Source organism: Stegodyphus dumicola, chromosome 4 (assembly GCF_044657685.1).
Source record: "Stegodyphus dumicola isolate Sdum_Otavi_A_Nest chromosome 4, ASM4465768v1".
Taxonomy (NCBI): domain Eukaryota; kingdom Metazoa; phylum Arthropoda; class Arachnida; order Araneae; family Eresidae; genus Stegodyphus; species Stegodyphus dumicola.
Window position 1 is genome coordinate 175,652,007 of NC_140771.1, and position 20,119 is coordinate 175,672,125.

Here is a 20,119-nt window from a genome sequence, read left to right on the forward strand (position 1 = left end):
ATAAATCCATCTGAGATATTTTAAGTCTATCACACACCAGCAAGGTTTCAAACCTTTTTTAACAGAAACTCGTACTTGCAGATGGACGCAAACAAATCTCTGAATGCTGAAGGTTTCATTTTGATTTAATAGTCAAATAAACTGGTTTTACATTTCAGTGCGGCATATTCTACTCATTGCTTCTTAGCATAAATTTAAATACTAGGGAAATGTTTCGCTATGAAGGATGCTTTTTCATGATTTTTGTAATCTTATTATTTGAATTATACATTACCTTACCCATTTCAATTTTATAGGCGTTTGATTTTCCGTTTCAAACGAGGTTACGGTCAAATAGTTAAGAATCAAAAGCTTATGGAAGATGCTGTCTACGAAATTATAGATGAACACGAAAAGACATTCAATGAAGATCACGTCCGGAATATAGTCGATGCTTATTTGAAAGAGCGGAATGAACGAAGGAGAAGAGGCGATCCCACGGCTGAGTACTTTACAAGTATATATGCCTGTTTATAGTTATGTTTTTAAGCTCATTTGCTTTTCGTAATTTAATTCTTTACACTTTCCATTTTACCTTCCAAAAAAAATTAAGTATTCTTGTATTAATTTCTATACAGATCCTAATTATTTAATCCTTTTAGCTCAGAATTTTGGTATTAACCATTTGTTACCCTTCGAAAATGGTACAAAATCTAGCAGTAAACATGTACTTCTAAAGTATTTAATTTCGATAATAATCTTGTAATTCTTTTTAATTTTTATCTCGCATTATTGGACTGTAAATACGACTTCTTTCATTATTAGGAAAAGCTTTAATGGGGTCACTTACCCAGTTCATAGGAGATGGTATACTAAGCGTCGTCCATTTCATTGGAATATTTTTCATTGCTCTGATAAAATATCCTGAAGAGCAAGATAAGATATACGAAGAAATTCTGGACGTCGTTGGACCAGACAGGGAACCAACTTTAGAAGATAAAAGCAATTTGCCTTACACCAATGCATTCATCTTTGAGATTATGAGGATGTCGGATTTCTTTCCCTTTTTTCCGAGTCTTGTATGCACAAGTAAGGTGACAAATTTTAGCTACATAATGATTGAAAAAATTACTAATTATATTTATTAAAATTATTTACTTTTAGTATAAAAGTAAGGATTTTAAAGCTTCTGTTCGAGGTTCGGTTTATTACCGAAAAGTATTTCAAAATGGTTGTCGCGGTACCAAGGTAATTGTCCTATTAGATGACTGAAGATTTGAAAATAGTCGCAGAAATTTGCTTCTCTCTCTGTATGTATATATCTCTCAAGTATATGCGATAAAATCTCATTATATCCGTCTTCGAGTCAGCATACATTCTGCAACCGATGCTCTTTAGGGATTTTCGGTGAAAATGCTTTTACACACAAGATTGTAGACACAATATATGTCAGTTAAACGTGCACAGCTTGTTTATGACTTTTAGAACATGAAAATTCACAATGTCTGGCAACAGCTCTTGCCTTATGCGATCGAAAGACTCAAGTCTAATAAACGAAGCCTCATAGCTAAGAAAACTGTGTAGTACTGTGTAGTTAGTAACTGTTAGTAACTGTGTAGGGTTTATATTTATTTTAACTAACATTTATTTTAAGTTTAAGATATCTTTCCTGTCAAGTCCTTTGCTTTCCTGTCCTTTACTTTCCCCTGGAATTGCCAATGCCAGAATATGTAAATTTTAGTAGAACGCGCAGAGTATTCAAATTTTTAGCAGAAGTAATTTGAGTTAAATAGAAGGGAAACGAGATTTGTAAGTGTTCTTCTTGAATCCCGAGCGTGAAGATTACTTGGTAGAAAGTTTAAGAACCGCGCGTTTCGGCCTGTGTGCCTATTTCGGCAGTTAGTTGAATCTTTCAACTTCTTAATCAGAAAGTTTGCTGAATCACAGCTGTATCTTAGACCGCGGTTATATTAGTCACGTTTATGGAGCCTCGTAGGTAGTGACCTCGTTATTTATTCATCCTGTTATTTATTTTTAGTTGTACTTTTCTATTTTTGTTACACCGCCAGGTCAGCGTAGTTTGTGAGCGTCAAGTGAACGCAACTGTAATTTCTAAAGTGATATAAAAAGGGATTAAACCCTTCTTAAGAGTTTGTGTAATTTCCAGTTCATAGCAGTCACTACTACTGTTGCGGACAAGTTGGGGCCACGCAACATCACAACTGTATGCCTTTAATGGCAATTACACTGCCAATGTTCATGCTTGACATTCCGCTTGTAAGGTTTCCATCGCCAAATTGTCATTATCTTCATATCAATGCACCCAAAGTATGGAACGTATCCTATACACAGCTGTAGTGTTATCGTTTCGAAACAATCTGGTCAGCCCGTGACCAATACTAAGCAATAGAAGTAAAAGGTAAACTATCACAAATATTCCCAATAAGAATTAATTATCACATATTACCAAATTATTAACTGATGTTATGCATTACCAAATTATTAACTAATTACCAAATTGTTACGTATTACCAAATTATTAACTAAATTATTCATAATTTAATGCCTGCTTGCAGCATTGTTTTGTACTACACTGGTGGACAATTGCTAAGGATGGATCACAAAAGGCTATATAGCATGTTAAAAAGTAAGTGTGCTTGGATGCCAAATAAAATAAAATAATGCCATAATACTAGAACATACCAATAAAGATAACTTATTGTGTTCTGAAATCTAGAATGCTTTGAAAAAGGGATAAAATAGTCATATTGTGCTGAATACGTAAAAGTGAAACCTTGCACAAAATTATCCATTACCTGCTGGAGTAATTTATCCCATTCCTCTGCAAGTCCACGTATGAGTGTGTCCCTATTTATAGGAGGGTATTGTCGGCCAATTAGACTCCTTCCCAAAGCATCCCAAACCCTTTCAATAGGATTCAAATCTGGAGAACGTGCTGGCTATACGAGGCATTGAATATACTCGCTGTCTAGACACTCCTGGACAGCAACTGTTCGATGACAGTTGCGTATGTCGTCCATGAAAACAAATTTATCACCAACAGCACAACGGAACATGCGACCAGAGGCAGCAGAGCATCATTAATGTATCGTTGGCCAGTCATAGTCTCAGGTGCAACCACATATAGGGCCTTGTGTCCATTGATCCTAGTGCTAGCCCATACCATGATACTGCATCTCGCATATCGGTCCTTTCCTGGATATTGTCTGAATGATAAACAGTACCACTCTCACGCTAGATCTGTCGGCATCTATATTCCGGTAACACACTGAATCTACTCTCATTAGGATAGTACACAAGCTCAGTTCTATTGTGTCTAATTACGATGTTCGTGATACCATTGTAAACGGGCGGTACGTTGCTTGTATATACAAAGAAATTCACACAATAGAACGGCAGGCATAGAGTCAACACCTCTTAGCAGAAGGTAACACTCCACCTTCTGTTAGAAGGTGTTGGTTTAGTTCTCCTTGATGCAAATGTCTGGCTATACTTTTCTGGGAGATTCGCTTGCCAGTAACAGAAAGTAACTGATTTACTACCTCAATATCTGCGCTGCGCCGGTTCTTTTGTCGATAGCACTATGTACCTACTTTCTGCAGGCGTCGTACTGCGAATATGACCTTCTCCGTGACGTTTGCTACACATTCCATTTGTTTGAAATGATTCCCATAGCCTTGAAACAACACTGTCGCTGACGTGGAACAACCTAGCAACATCTGTTTTTACCCTTTTTCTGTCTTGCCAATAATACAGCTAAGCGTAAAATCATCTACATGATATCGGGAAGACATACCGAAAATTGCAAATTCATCAATTGATTCCTCCCCGTTAAATTTTATTTTGAACAACAAAGGCCAATTTGCGTCAAATCCTTTATCTCTTTTATCAGCGCATCACGTGAAGAACAACTTCGGCAATCCAAAACTTGCATACGCACAACACGTCTTACTGTATTCTGAACTTATACTAATTTCCACATTTTTCTGCCTTCCATTTTGTGGTTGCTATCGCTGCTACTGTTATCCGTCCTTAGCAATTGTCCCCCAGTATATATAAAAAATTAAAGCATATGCACCTTCTAATTTCCTTCCCTCGTCTAACTGAACATACAGACGTCGGTTCAAATGCTTCTATGTTTTAACACTGCTCTGTTCATAGGACTGAACCCTAGAATCTAGAGGAAAGATCTGTTGAATAAACGATTACCTCGATAACTTTCTAAGATTATAGCCTGAACTGACGCTGTAATTTATAAAAAATCTTCCAAAATTATTTTTTCTTTAAATGCTTTGAATACTTATTCTCAATTAACTGCCTCTGTTCATTTTAATCACATTTGTTTGCGAACCAACAAAGTTCATAAATTTATCAAATAAAACTTCATTTGGATTACTCATTCTTGGATTGTCGGATAAATTATCGTCTTTATTTTTAGATACCAGAACACTAAGTAAATACAGCAAATGTAAAATAAAATATGTATTTGAACTTGAGTTTAACCCTTTATTTTTCTACGAGACTTCCATCAATATAATCGCTCAGTTATGTCCCGACCGGATTTTAAAGCCCCGATTTTAAATTTAAAAAAAGAAGTGAAAATTTATAACATTTTTGTAATATTATAATTGTAATTATAACATTGAAGTTTAATGTGAGATATTTCTCATACAAAAAAAGTATAATAAAAAAGTTACTAACTCTTTTCCAAAATATAAAATAATTTGGAACATAAAGGGTTACACTTATACAAGCTAAAACATTAGCAAAACTCATTCTTTCTGCACATGCAATGGATAACAATGCAATGAATGGATTGCTCTACACATGCAATGAATGGATAACAATGGTTTACGGTATTTACAAATACAAATTAACGATTTAAATTTCTGGCTTCGCTTCTCCATAACCACTTTTTTTCCAAAAACATTACCAAGTCGCAGTAGCAGCATTCGAAGCAGGCAATAACAAAACAGGTTTCCCATGGCAGGCTGAGTTTACAGTTCTCTTCCCTAAACTTAAGATTCAGATTCTTTTTTAAAATTCACTTCATTTGCATTTTCTGGTAGATTAAGGTGTTTAATGAATTCATAATAAATACTTAATTGTAACTTAGGCAACCGAAATCTAAACTTCAGAGGTTTTGTGATGCTTTTAAAAGAAAACGAAATTTCTAAATTTGACAGAAATCAATTTTTCCTGCCAACTTCAGGTTACCTTCTTCAAAATTGTTAACAGAATTCCATATATTGGGGTTTACCAGAAGTCAGTACACAGTTAACTGCGTTATACCTTCGAATGACAGATGCCCGTTCCGATACTCTTAAACGTCGTCGCAAATTTAGCTTCTGTTTTTGAAGTATTCCATTTGCTCGCGTTTCGCTACGATGTTGAATGCTTGTATTCTATTGCCCAGCGCCTTCGTTCTCGAGGACTTTACAGACTTTTTGGTTTAGCCGGAATGCCTGTTTGGTAACGTTTGGGGGAAAATATTTCTATTCACACTACGTTTACTACGCTTAAACTGACTCCCACAGCCATATTAAGCTTTTTAGAAGCTCTAAACATGAAACGAGTTTGGTGTCTGCACATAATACATTTACAATACAATAGCAGTTTTTCTTCGATTTTTTCTCGCATGGTCTTGGTTTAGCTGTTCCATACATTCCAAGATAAATCCAACAATAAGAATTTTTTGTGGTGACCTCTTTCCATGAGTTTCAATTACCTTTTCTGTGCTTCCCGCTATCCTTGATACCTTAAGCATGTGCTTATTTTGCTGAATGATTAATCCAGCTCTGCTGACTCCCTACTGAAGGGTCTGGGCAACTTCTTACTGGTCTACTATATTTGAGACATAGCTTTTCTTTGTTAAAATGCCTCTAACTGAACCATATTTATGCTAATCTTTTTTAGCCCATGGGTAAACCACAGAAAAGCTTTCAATTGCGTCTGGACCTTAGAAACTATGATGAAACTTCCCAGATTTATTTTACGATGCTGAAGATAACGAAGGAGTCATTACTGAAACCTCACTTTAAAAGGTTTATTTTCCCAAGCCTCATGTTGTTACAATACAATTTTTGTATGAAGTGAATTTTATTGTTTCATTCACCAATATTTGTATACTTTTATCTTAAACTTTTACTCTTGTTTCTGAATAAAAAAAAGCTTATTCAAAGGCATGATAAAATTTCTTATCAAGAATAATTTAACGGGAAAATTTTTCCCACCGTATTATTTTTTTGTAGTTCTCAAGCATAAGCGAGATTATCAACATAGTAATCTCAGTGTTGATTATGACGCATGCACTATCATTTTACCTAATAACTACTTTTAGAAACCTAATAATCATGTTGTACTGCTATATGTCACTCAAATTGTTCATAACTTACGTTGAACATTTTATATGTAGAAGAAACTACCATTAGGGGTTACAGAATCCCTGAAGGAACAGTAACGGTGATGAACGTGTGGTCAGCGCAACATGACCCCAAGGTTTATGAAGATCCATATAAATTTGATCCTTATCGATATATCGCCAGAGCAGAGACAACAAGACCAGATCTTCCCCTCGTTTTTGGAGTAGGTAAGAAAATTTAAATCAACCGCTATTATGTAGATATTAGTCAATTATTTGATCACAAGATTTATGTAGAAAAGATGATATTGGAATAACTTAACATGAAGGTATTAATATTATCTATTAAGTGATCTATTTCAAAATAATACGCGGTTTCTTTAAAACTTATATTACAAGCATGCCAGTTTGCATTTTATATGATGTCAACGTACAGATGCATTTATATTTCATTATCACATACAAAATTATATATTCAATAAAATAATATACATTCATCAAAGAGAAAAAAAAAAAGCTGTTACAATTCTGTCTTTTTTCTAGTTTCCTGATTGGCGAAATTTAAATTGCGTTTTTCATTTCTAGAAAGCGTGACTTAAGATATAGTTACTTATATCATACATACAATGACATTTATATAATATATTGTTTTAACACACGCTATTTTTACATAAGTTGCGTTTACCATTTCTAAAAAGCGTGACTTAAATTATATATTAAATTTATGTACAATATTGTTCTAATACACTATTTTTTATATACCTCGGACTTTCTTTAAAATTATATATCATTTTATTTTCACTATTTCAATTCTTATACATTATTCTAATTTCTAATTCTGTAAAGATTTCATTGCCTAATTTTTTATCAAATTTTGCAAAAATCATACGAGTAGTTTTTTATTCATTTCCATTTTAAATTTGGGGTTAATTTTTAATTTAGCGTTAAAAATAATTTTAGGCAGTGGACTTCGAATTTAGATTAACCTTGGCCTGTTTTTAATTGTCAATGACCGACTTATGGAAACCCAATTTAAAATTTGTATCTCGGCTCATTAATCTTAATTTTAATTGCAATTTTTCTTCCCAAACTCAAAAGATTATTAGTCTCGGAACACGATTTTTCGTTCTTTCACTTTTCATTTCATTCTATTGCCACTCGAAAAAATTAAGATATTATTCTTTCATATTTAATATGTATGTTATTAATTACAAACTAAACTATTTAAAAGCAAAAGATACAGTTCTTAAGAATATAATCTTTTTAGTTTTTAATCTGATTGATTAAAATGAAAATGCATTTAATTCATGACATATATAATTAAAAACATTGCACAACTTTACAGAATTAAATTACTTACTTTTTCGCCTTTTAAATATAAAGAATATATATAACTTTCCCATGGTACCCTATAAATGCATATTCATCTAATATCCTATAAAATGTTTCGCTATTCCATCTGGGCCACCTCTATTGATAACCTCTGCTAATAAACCATAAGGCTAATAAAGAATCCCTTTTGCGGATTAAAATCTAAACCTTGAATCCTTTCAATTTTTTTAAAAATTTTTTACATTTTTATTTTTACTTCCTTGTACAAAGTAAAAAGGAAGTAATGTAATCGCGAAAATTTTCAGGCATCATATTTCAAAGAAAATATCCATTTTGACCGCTTTCGAATGCAATTTAACGATGTTTTTGCGTGACATCTGTACGTAAGGACAGAATAAAAGATTCTATTCCCCCAAAAAAATTATAATTCATGGTGTCTGTACGTACGAACGTATCTCGCATAACTCAAAAATGAGTAGCCTCAGAATGTTGAAAGTTTTTGTATAGGATTGCTATAACATGTAGATGGTATTTTGGTTGCAAGCGGCCGTACCAAACACATATAAGTATATGTATATATATATATCCACTATGTTACTCAGCTCAGTAATCTCAGTTTCTTTATTCTTATATGTTTGTAAAATTGTGCATCTGTCGCTTTAAAAATGATTGAATTATGTTGTTCTTATCTTCCGGTTAAGGTTTTTATGCTTTTGGTAAGTCTGCATGCAAGATTTGTGTAGTTATCAACAATTTAAAAGTTGTTTAAGTGCAGCTGAGCCTAATTAATATTCCGATGAAGGGCATGTTTGTTCATATTTCAAACTTCGCAAAATAGCAGATTTGTTGCTAATCTAAAGAAACTAAGCTTCGCAACAACAAAGATAATGCTTTCTTTTATTACTACGAATTAAATCATGTTTAATCCATTCTGGAATTTATTCGAGGAAATAAGTGTTTAAGATTTACTTCGTAATTTTTTAATATAGATATTTTGAGTTTTTATGTATTTGTGCCTTGTCGGGAAGTGAGAACAAAATTAAGCGAATGAGAAATACTGAATCGTCTATGAAAAACTGTTTCTTTCTTTCTCTTTTTTTTTTTTTTTTTTTTTGTTGTTGTTGTTGTTGTTGTTTGCTTAATTTCTTATATACGTCATTTTAGATTGATTAAAGTATTTGAATAGAACATGTGACAACGATTAGATAATTCTTCAAATCATATAAATTTATAGTATGTATTCTGAGTTATAATATGAACGAAATGTAACGCTGTTAAGTGAACCTAGCGCCAGAGTGTCGCTATGGTAAACAAATATAGTGAATTTTAAAGAGTGCATTTATTCTCTTGTGGTTTATGCGCCATCGACAAAGTAGATTTAATTCAATCTAATAAGTTTAAATAAAATGCAAGAAAGATTCGTATGAATTAATATTCCGTGCAAGGAAGTTATGTGATGTAACACCAGATTTTTTTAATTTATTTTTCTTAATCTGCACATATTAAGATAAATGGGAAATAACTAAATGATTATTTTAGAAGAGAAATTTCCATTAAAATTGCATTAATTTGAGAACAAAATTTGATGCTTAGAAGCAAATTTTAGTAAATATCAAGAAGTGAATTTAAGGATTAAACAAACAGCAAAATATTTTTTTTTAATGTTTTCATACTGAAAGCTCACATTTTAGAACAAGCCTCTTAAAACAATCACCACATAAAATTTTGTTTTAAGACCAAAGTTATGTCAAAATGAATTGCCGTTCATAGAGCCAGATGATTTTTTTGCATTTGTATTTCGGCACGTTTTGAGTAAATCCGTTTGAAAAATGCTTCTGTATACAATGTTATACACGTATATAGTTACACGGGATACAAAAATTCAGTTATTAGCATAGCTGTCTGCATATTTATTAACTTTAAGAAGTTATCTGTTTATAAAATTTCAAAATAATTTCATTTTTCAATCTAGATTTTACAAAAGTGTCATTTTATTGTTTGCCTGCATGTGTCTCTGAATTAGCAGATCAATATTTCAAGAAATTTTTATTGATCGTGTAAATGCTACATAAAATGGTGAATTATTGTAATTCTGAACGTAACTTATAAATGTATAATTAAATTTAAAATTATATGAAAATTTCGATTCTTTACTTTTTTCTGTGTGTGTGAATGAGCGTGAAAATTATGATGATTATGTATGCAACATTGTTTAAGTATATAACTATGCATACCTACAAACTTTACGCATAAATATATTTTCATATTTCAATTTAATATTAAGAAGATAATGTGCATTTATGGGTCCTTGACAGAAGCCGACTTAATGAAAAAGTACACGACAAAAGCTCAGGAAAAAAAAAAAAAAATACCCACTGTGATAATTGTCAACCCGACAAATACCGACACCGATAAAAGCGCACATTGATAAGAGCCCCCGCAGATAAACCCCAATGGATATAGGCCGACACTGATACAAGCCCACACTGATAAAGACCCACATAATCAAAAGGACACATATTTTTTATTACTATAAAATATATTTATAACTGTGTGTATTCAGATGTGAATTTTAATGCCCTCAAAATATGACTTCATTTTTCACTAATTTATTTGTTTATTTTTTTAGTTTGCAGACAAACTTTCTGCTTTCTGATTAAGTGATTTGCTATAATGTTTCGATGATAAATCTGAAAATGTATTTTATTATTTAATTATTTGTATTTAATTTTGGTATGTGCATGTGAAAATGAAAAATTTCATTGTAAAGTTCCTCACATGCTATTTCTAACGTTATACGGCTGAGATTAAATATAATTATGTTTCATTATTTAAAAAAATGTGGGGAGCGGTATTTAATCAAAGAACAGAAAAAAAATGTAAAACTATGACAGGGTATTTTATGACACTCTTTAGTTTTTGAACTAAATGGTTAAGTTGAAGCTTATTGGATTTAGGTATGCTGACTAAAAGTAGCATTCCTTTTAATTAATTGCTATTATTTGAAATCAAATTAGACACCTTTATCAAGAATTGTGTGAAAGAAATCATTAATCTCCATTGTCGAAAATTTCTTTCATTTTAAAGAAAGATTTTTATTCTTATCTCTCTTGTTTTTATTTCATTTCTCAATCTGACATTGCAGAGACAGGCTTGTGTGAAATGCACATTTGCCTGCAGACCCCCAGCATGCGGCGCTTGGACTTTATCTTCGAATTACTATGCTAAAAAAGATAGTTAAATACATTAAACTAATTTGAAGGCAGTTAGCGATACAAGTAGGATAAATTTGATGACTTAAATTGAAATTTTACTATAGTTTCCATACAGGAGAAACAACAATCAACAAAATATTATACATTAATGTGTTAAAAAAGTTCCATTCATTTATGTTCAAACTTTGCAGTTGTTATTGGTTAATCGATATAGAAAGGGCAAGAAGGCTACCTTCCTAAGCGGATGAATGCCTTCAAAGAGGATGAGCATGTTGGGCGGGAACAAAACTTTTGTCTATCTATCAGTTTTTAGCTGTTTTTGTCATTTCATCACAAGTGAGACTTTCATGATAGAGACAATTACCTTCGAAATGTCTGTAGTAATGTGCATTTTTTCTTAATCAATTTACTGAGCATTTGAGAAGATTGCATTAAAAAATATGATGCATTACTAATAACAAACTAATGTTCATCTTTCTCGAAAATCAACATTTCTGAACTCGAAATTTTCTGAAGAAAAGTTAGTCTTTTCTCGAACCGTTTTAAAATTACTTTTGTTACTTTCCTTTCTTTACAAGTTGAAATCAAACAATATCCCTACCCTATGCTCCTAATGTCATTTGTGAAATTTTGAATTATGAAACAATTTGTTCATTCGTGAACTCTTGAGTGATGTGTGCTCTCTTATGGTGGCTAAAAAGGTCTACTTAGAAAAGTATTTATTTTCATATATACAATCTAAATTTTCTCTTTGGAATAAATCGAAAATCAGTTGTTTCCAATTTCGCATTTTTATTCTATGTTTTGAAGCATTTAATGCATTAAGTGCCGAATTTTTTTCTCTTAATGATTTCTCGATTGGGCCATAAGAATTTTTAGAAACTAAATTTCAGTGAAATTTAGTTTCTAAGTACTCTTTGAATCTGATTTACTGGAAGTATTTTTATGTAAATAATTACTGCAAAATACAGTGAACTGTTTCCTAAAAAGCGTTTACAGTTAATCGAGTAAGATAATATTTTTCATTGAATTAAAATTTATTTTTAATACGCAAGACTGCTGTTCATACAATGCTGGGCTTATGGTCTGTACGCTTTTATCTTAAATCCTCTTGTTTTCAGAAACTATCACTGTTTAAATTATTCGAATGCTGAAATCCATTTTCAACCATACGAGCGTTAAAATGAGAAGTATTACAAGTATTACTTTTGGGTAATTTTTAATATATGTAATAATTTAATTTACTAGCAATAGTTCAATTGTTTTACTTTTAAACTACGGTTTGGTTTCCATATAACAGACATGTTTAATTAGCTCATCAAAACTTTGTGAGTGTCACTACCCATTCAGGAACAGGCTTATTTTTACTGATAAAATAGGGAATTATTACTTTAAAATTGTTTCATTCTTTTCATTTTCCAGTTACTAAAAATTTTTGAAATACTTTAAATTCTAGCTGAGTCTTTAGACAAAAATAATTCAATAAATAGACTAAGGAAAATGCAAGAGTTTTTTTTTTTTAACTTGAGTTTCAAGCAAAGTTTCAGATATTGTTATTTTAAAGTAAATAATAAAAATGTTTAAATCCTGTTTAATTTATTTCTCAAACTAACCTCTAATGGCTCTCCTGCTCCCCCCTTTGAGTTATTTGGTATAGCCGTTCTTTGGTATAGCCAGTGGCCAGTTAAGCCTATAAGACAAGTGCCCACTTAAAAGAGCACACATTTTCAGGAAATCCAAAATAGTTGTGACTTCCTAAAAAATTTTACAAAAATAACAATTATTATGATTAAATAGAAAATTTCAAGTGGGAATAAAGTTAATTTATGTAAAGGAGAAGTAGTCAAAGTTTAACTAAATTATTTGAAACCATGTTTTTAATTCACTATAAAAACAATGTTTCTGATAGTGCACACAAATGTTTTTCAAATCGTAATACAATACAGTACTTTTATCTCTTTCGTTGAAATAAAAGTTCGGCTTTAATTCTCCATATTAAATTTATTATTTACAAAATTTTCTGAACTCTTAAATAATTTATAAATTATTCTCTGTGTATGATGAAAATTTACATGCACTTCTTGCTCCTTACAATTTTGTAGTATTAAAAGGTAGCAGTCTGGCCACCATTCCCTTTCACCTCCCTTTGTCACGTAAATGTAATAACACACTTACACATAGATATATGTTTTTAATTTATAAGGTATTTCTCCCGCCTTCTTGGCGTGCCTTTGTGATGTGGTGGTCTGCACACTGGGCCGGTATTCCAGAGGTTCGCAGTTCGATTCCCAGCGAAGGCTTTGTTAATTTTTCCTCCTTCCTGCTTTCAAAAAAATATCTAATGTCTCTACAAATTGTATTAATTTTATTTTGATTGACTCCCTTTTCTATACACATATGGGGTTTTAATTCAGCCGGTTCCCAAAACGTTTTCTTTTACTTAACTTGCTGTTATTATTGTACTTTAATTTAATGTTTAATTATTTGCTATCAATTTAAATTATTTCATCTTTTTCATGAATCTGCTTTATATAACTGAAAAATGAAGTTTTGAAAAATTTGTTCTTTTATGCAGCAAACTATTATAAATTGTATGCAAACTAAAAAAACTGTCTTTCTATTACTTTTAACTTTCTAGAATGCAATCTCCAGCAATAAAAAATCAAAACTGAACTAATTTTCGGTTCACATTTGCTTTCGGGCACATCTTAATTTAACATTTATTAAGTATTTAAAAAAATGACTTTAGATTTTTTATTTTTTTATTATTTATTTATTTACTTTTTTATTTTTTTTTCATACACTATAGCACTGTATTAGAGTCTTCATGCAATAAAAAGAGTTAGATTCAAAACATTTCTAAGCTAATAGACCTTTAATTATAGGATCACGCTATCCTGGCAATATTTATTGACGTTATACTGCAGAATCATTAGGTTATTTTGAACCAGAAGATAAGAAAAATGAGCAATGCCCTCGCTGGAACTCGAACCTGGACCCCCGAATACCCGCCGAGTATGATTCCAATTACATTACGAAGGCATGCTGGAAGGCGGGAGAAAATACCATATATGCTCATCCTTTTAAAAAGCGACTGGGGATATTGGGACCCAATTGCCAAATCCTGGTGGTGAAGAATCATCATTCATCACTTTTAGTTCGGGTGCCACTATAGAGCCAATATTTGTTAGTCCAAAGTAATTTGAGTCCCAAATGACTATTACTTTCGTTTTGGCATTTTGCGTCGGACTCCTATAAATGTCCAGAGATGATTCATATTTTAGAGAATCAAACTTTTTATACTTGACTTTTTTTCTTTTTGTTTGAGTACAAATAGTACCCAATTTCTGTCTTCCAAACAGAAATTTTGCATTCGTACACAGGGTAAACACACAATATAATCTGTAAAGAATATTCTGTAAAACACAGAATATTCTTTACAGAAGTTATAGAATATTTCTTTGATAATCACACATATCTGAATTAAAAGTTAAATTCTTCAGTATTTTCATCACTCTTTTTTTTTTTTTTTTTTTTTTTTTTTTTTTTTTATGCTGAAAGAAATGAAAAGTGAGCAATGCTTTCGACAGGACTCGAACCTGGAACCCCCCCCCCGAAAAAGCGCCCAGTATGCGTTTAATTACACCACGAAGGTGTAGTGGAAGGCGGGAGAAAATTAACTGAGAAATTTGCCTAAATTGGGAAATCAAAGACACGGCAAATAATTATGAAATCATATTTAAAGATCTCATAAAACAATGCATCAGCTCCAAGGATCAAGTGTTTACTTTAACTATGTGCATATGAAATTAAATGAAAGTTCTAATTGAATTTTTTTCCATTGCACATAAACCTGCTTTGACTTTTTATATTAATAAACTGTGTAACTCTTTACTCAGGTAAACGAGCATGTATGGGAGAAGCATTCTCAATGATGGAAACTTTCCTTTTCTTGACAACTGTTGTTAAAAACTTTCGTCTCATTTTGCCTGAAGGAGAGAAATATGATTCATCTCTATTTACAATGAAATTAAAATGCTGTGCAAAACCTAGATAACCACATTAAAAAAATGAGTGTGAAACATTTAAATTACTTACTATTTCTATTAACATTCTGCTTTTAATATTAATTATTTTTATTCAGTAATAAAAACGAATGTTTTCATTTAAGAGTAACACTTTAATTATGTATTTATATATTGCAACTTGGAATACATATATTTAACTAAGAAAAGCTAAGTAGCCTAGTTTGCTAAAATATTTATGTAATTCATTCATTAGAAGTGAAATGAAAATGTGCAAATGTTTATGATTAAATTTTATTTATGGTGGAAAATGGAGATTTTTTTAACATAAAAAGAACTTAAAATTACATTCAGAGTGAACTTAGAACAAGCAAAAAAAAAAAAAAAAAGTTTTAAACACAGTATTTATACATTTTAATTTTAATTACTGGACTTGTTCCTAGATGACATCAACAGGCCTTTGAGTGGTAAACTCAAAGTAGGCAAAAGCACCTTTTTGTGTGATCATATCAGAACCATTCTCTCACTGAACTGAATCGATTCATTTTTTCACTCAATGCTCACTAATAACCTTCATGAATAATAAAGAGAATGGGGAGTGAATCAAGGAATGGTGTGCTAAGTTGGACCCAAGAGAGGAAAGATTCGAATGAAGAGTGAGATCAGAAGAAACATCTCAATCTAACTTCTTTTTTAGAAAACGAAAAATAAATTCTAGAATTTAAAAAAAAAAAAAAAAATTAAATAGTTGAGAAATGATAAAAATTAAACTCACTTTTAACCATGGGAGGATAAACATTCCTTTATTCCCTAAAATGGAAATCGATGACGAATCGCCGTTCACTCGCTCAGTAATGTGAATCCATTCACGAATCTCACATTTCCCGGGGTTTTTCTAATAATGCTTTTATTAATAGTAATTATTTGATATTCATAATGGTTTTGGTCCTTATTAAAAAAATTTAAAACCTTTAAACCAGAAAAACTTAAATAAAGTTTTCCTATTAGAAACGTTTACAGTAAAGTTCTATTAGAAACATTTACAGTAATCTTGCTATTATCTTAGTTAAGCCTTCCGCTAGTTAGTTTTTTGGTTTTTTCTCCTAAGAACAGTCGTTAACTTATTCCCTCCTTTAGTGAAATTCATTCAGTGCTACATGTTCTATTTTATATTTTTTCTCACGAGGAATTTTATAGCATTCCTTTGGAAAGCAGTTTAATATGTTAAGATAGTCTTAACAGTTTGCATTAAAGAATATGAATCCTATGCTAGAAAAGGAGAAATAAATAAAAATTCCATAATTATTTAATTATTGGTCATTTAACTATCCTTTCGAAGCAATGATTTTATGGCATATGGCACTGAATAAAAAGATGGCGCTTTGTCAGCCACCCTTTAAAATGTCTGGATAGCTTTATAATTTGGGCAACAAAGCATAAGCTCTCAATCTTAGCAACTAAAACTCAGGTCCTTATAATTATATGCGAGGGTATCTTAAGATACATTCCCAGCATAAAACTCCAAGACAAAATCTTCTATTCTGTCTCGCAAATGAAATACCTTTAAATAATGAAATGAAATATACAATGACGGAAATCGCAATTAAAACACCTAGGCTAAAATGCGGGCTTTATAGTTTTCAAATGTTCTCTATCTAAAACAAAAAGTACTCTATTCACCATCTGCATAGGGTATCACATAATGCAGCGGTTCTCAACCTTTTGACTAAGTGTACCATCTAAACAAAAATTGAAAACCTTTAGCCGACTACTACAAAGTACTACTACCACCACCACTCTTGAACAAAATCATATCATCGCATAAATTTACGAGCGTTAGGAAAAAAACTCAATCGGGATGTTCGGGTTTTAATTTTTGAATTTAATAGTTAAATACTTTTCTTCTTTGCATACACCTACTTTTCTCTTGTGTACCACTGGTTGAGAGCCCCTGAATGTTCAACAGCAGCATTTCAAGCCCTTGCAGGACTGCCACCGTTAGACTTTAGAACAGGAATCTACTACTGCAAATATCACCAAGCTTGAAAAAAGTGTGATTTCTGGGGCCAGACATACGTACATACACAATATGAAAATCATAAAGCCCTTATGCCTGAACAGCCACTTGAATGGCCACCGAAGCCAAACGTGTACATGGATCAGATTGTGACTATCAAAGCCACCCACACGGACGGATGTAAGACAGAAACTTGTACTGGCAACAGCTTTTGCTGTCTGCTGAACAAGCGAAGACGTTCAAGACAAATGAACATGCAGACTAAGCTTAAGCACTTCTTTTTACAAGAAGAATTTACAGATTTGCATGTTGCTATCTTCACATACATCTCCACATCTTAGTTTATGTCTTTAGTTATAATTTTAATCTTATTTAGTCTAATTACACTTTTACACTCTTTTAAATTTTATTTTATTAATGATACATTTGCTTTGGATGAGAAAATTCATTACATTAAATATTTTTATTTTCTGCTTGTTTAGTAATCCTACCTTGCAACAATTATTCCTTAAGTTTTACTGCCAGCTCTTGCGACAAGTTCAGTTATGCTCTGTACTAATCCTATAGTATAAATCATGTCAACTTGATCAACCAAGGAAGTCACACCAGAGGGTAAAAATGTTGCATAAATATTGGGACATGGACCTCCCTACTATTTCTATAAATCTCTCTAATAATATGAGCAGGAAAACTGTTAATGAAGGTATATCAAATTATTTACAGTACGGGCTAATTAACAATTAACATTTCATTGAGAAGTCAGACATTATATCTGGATGCCAAAAAAAGCAACTGGCTATTTTCAACAGATTCATAAAACCATTTCCAAATAAATATCACGTCTTACTAGCTAACTTATTTAATGCAGTCATGAGGAAAAACTTTTCCCACAGTAGTGGAAATCTGCCCTTTGTAACACATAGAAAGGGTCTCAAGCTACCAAACAGTTACAGACCAATTAGTTTGCTGCCTTACATACGCAAATTATTTGAACGATTTATATAGAAAAGAATCTTTGGCCATCTCAAGAAGTACAGTCTTATTGTTAAAAAAAATTGGATTTCATCAAAACCATAGCTTTTCTATGCAAATAATGAATACTGCTGAATATATAGCTGATGCTTTCACTAAAAAATCATTAGTAATAGCATTCTTTTTAGATTTCAAAAAGACATTTTTCAGCATCTGGCAGTAAAGCCTAATATTTAAATTAGGTGAAATGAATTTTCCTATAATTATATCAAACTTATTATACCTTATTTCAAATGTCGTAATTATCAAGTGTGAGTCAGAAATGAATATTCGAAAGGAAATAGATACATTATGGGTCAATTTTAGAACCAATCTTTTTTAATATAATTGTAAATGATCCTTTGATAGTCAAAACAGCAAAATATGCTATTGTTATAGCATAACGACAAATCAATTTGACCACAACACACCATTAACAACCTTCAGTTCAGCCAAATATCATCTCAAAATGCTGTAAACTCTGATAAAAAAATAAAAAATAAATAAAGCCTACAAAATGTTGTCGTTCTCTGCAGAATACACTAGAAAAAAAAAAAAAAAAAAGAAAAAAAGAAAAAAAAATGTGAATACTGGCATTAGTATAAACAATGAAATCCTTTCGATGGTTAGCCTCTATAGAATAACTTGGAATTTGTCTTGATCAAGAACTTAAATTTACAGACCAAAATTCAGGGTTCGTACGATCCTTAAAAGTCCTTCAGTTTTGGAGAATCGATTTTTAGTCTCTAAAAGACCTTAATTTCGGCCAAAATCGGCAGAAGGTCCTTACTTTTAATCACCTAAAATATCTGTCTGCTTTTTTACGACTGCCATTTTGAGTGTAAACTAGCATTTTGTAGGAATACTTTTGGTGATCTTCTGACAGATATGGTTATCTTTCAAATGGGTGAATGGGTTATATTTTGTTCCTACTTATAATATAAATGGTGGGATACTCGAGTTTTAGAGTGAAAGAAGTGCAACATAAGCATTTCGAAATTATTTCATTTTTTCTAATGAAGAGTTCTTAAACAACTTTTCGCTTTTGGGAATGTGAATTCTTTTTTTAAACGGTTCTGAATTTGGCAACTTATCAACATTTTGGCAATTTTAAGATCAGTTTCTGTATAAAATTTTTAATTTCGAGATCTGGGAATTTTTCGACGATTTTTTTAAACCATTGTAACATTGATAAATTTCATTAAAATAATGGTAAAATAATGAAATTATGTTTAAAAAATAACATTAAAATAAAACATTTTTAATTTTCGCTGCCATATTATAAAGTTCCATTTTGGCCACTAATTATACAATATTTTGAATCTGAAAAAAAAAAACAAGGTATAATGCTATATAAAGCACAATTTACAAAACAGTTCTTAACAAAAGCAAAATAGCTATGTAAATAATTAAAAATGTCTTTTTAAATTTTTTCATGGTAAGAGTTTTTCTCATGCAATTGTCTCAGAATATTCAGAATTCTCGGTGTATGCATGCATCAGTTTTCTCTATAAAATTAATTTTACACTTTTTCCCTCTGATATTTTTTCTCAGAATATTTCTGGCTCTGTAGAACTGACATCTAACGAAATGAATGTAGATTCTCAGATATTAAAAGTTTGTTTAAATGTCTATATTTTGTTGCAATAATTTGCTGTAGAATAATTTTTCTTTGGGATTTTAGACATTGCAGCTTGGAAAGTTTAGAAGGATTTGAAGGCAAGATTTATTGACTCATGATTCTAGAAGATTACAGAAAAATGTCTACATGGTATTAACACCTAACGAATGTATTTTGCAGAAAGTTTGCGATGAATTTCTTATTTTTTGGAGAAGGTCTGGAAGAACAATGAAAACATAGTATTTGAATGTGTTTACTTCTGATACTAGAATCTTTTTCTTAACACGTTTATCTTCCTTTTCTTTTCTCTAGACACAGGCATAAAAAATATCAGAAATGCTTCTAATCCTATTACAAGGACAGGCATTATAGAAGGAATTTTTTTTTCAGTAAAGAAATTGAAAACTGATAATTTAAACAATTTATCTAGTATATCTGAATGCATCATAATATAATATAATGAATCATACACAGGGCTGGCGCTAGGCATTTTCCACCTGATGCAATCTCTGTGGATCCTAAATTCAGCTGCCTAGC

At 31.4% G+C, this 20,119-nt stretch overlaps 1 protein-coding gene across 3 annotated transcripts in view; it reads left to right on the forward strand.

Annotated features, from left to right (window-relative positions):
- Positions 1-19,834, forward strand: part of LOC118188704 (cytochrome P450 2A9-like) — a 36,105-nt gene extending 16,271 nt beyond the window's left edge. For 2 of the 3 annotated variants that reach the window (XM_035359196.2, XM_035359197.2), the window contains exons 4-7: positions 297-496; positions 805-1,068; positions 6,416-6,589; positions 14,808-15,244. In XM_035359196.2, the coding sequence (XP_035215087.2) occupies positions 297-496; positions 805-1,068; positions 6,416-6,589; positions 14,808-14,965 (796 nt within the window). In that variant the 3' untranslated portion in view covers positions 14,966-15,244. Of the gene's footprint in view, positions 1-296; positions 497-804; positions 1,069-6,415; positions 6,590-14,807; positions 15,245-19,645 lie in introns of those variants that run through there. The other variant, XM_085815796.1, reaches the window with a different exon arrangement.
- The last annotated feature ends 285 nt before the right edge of the window (positions 19,835-20,119 follow it).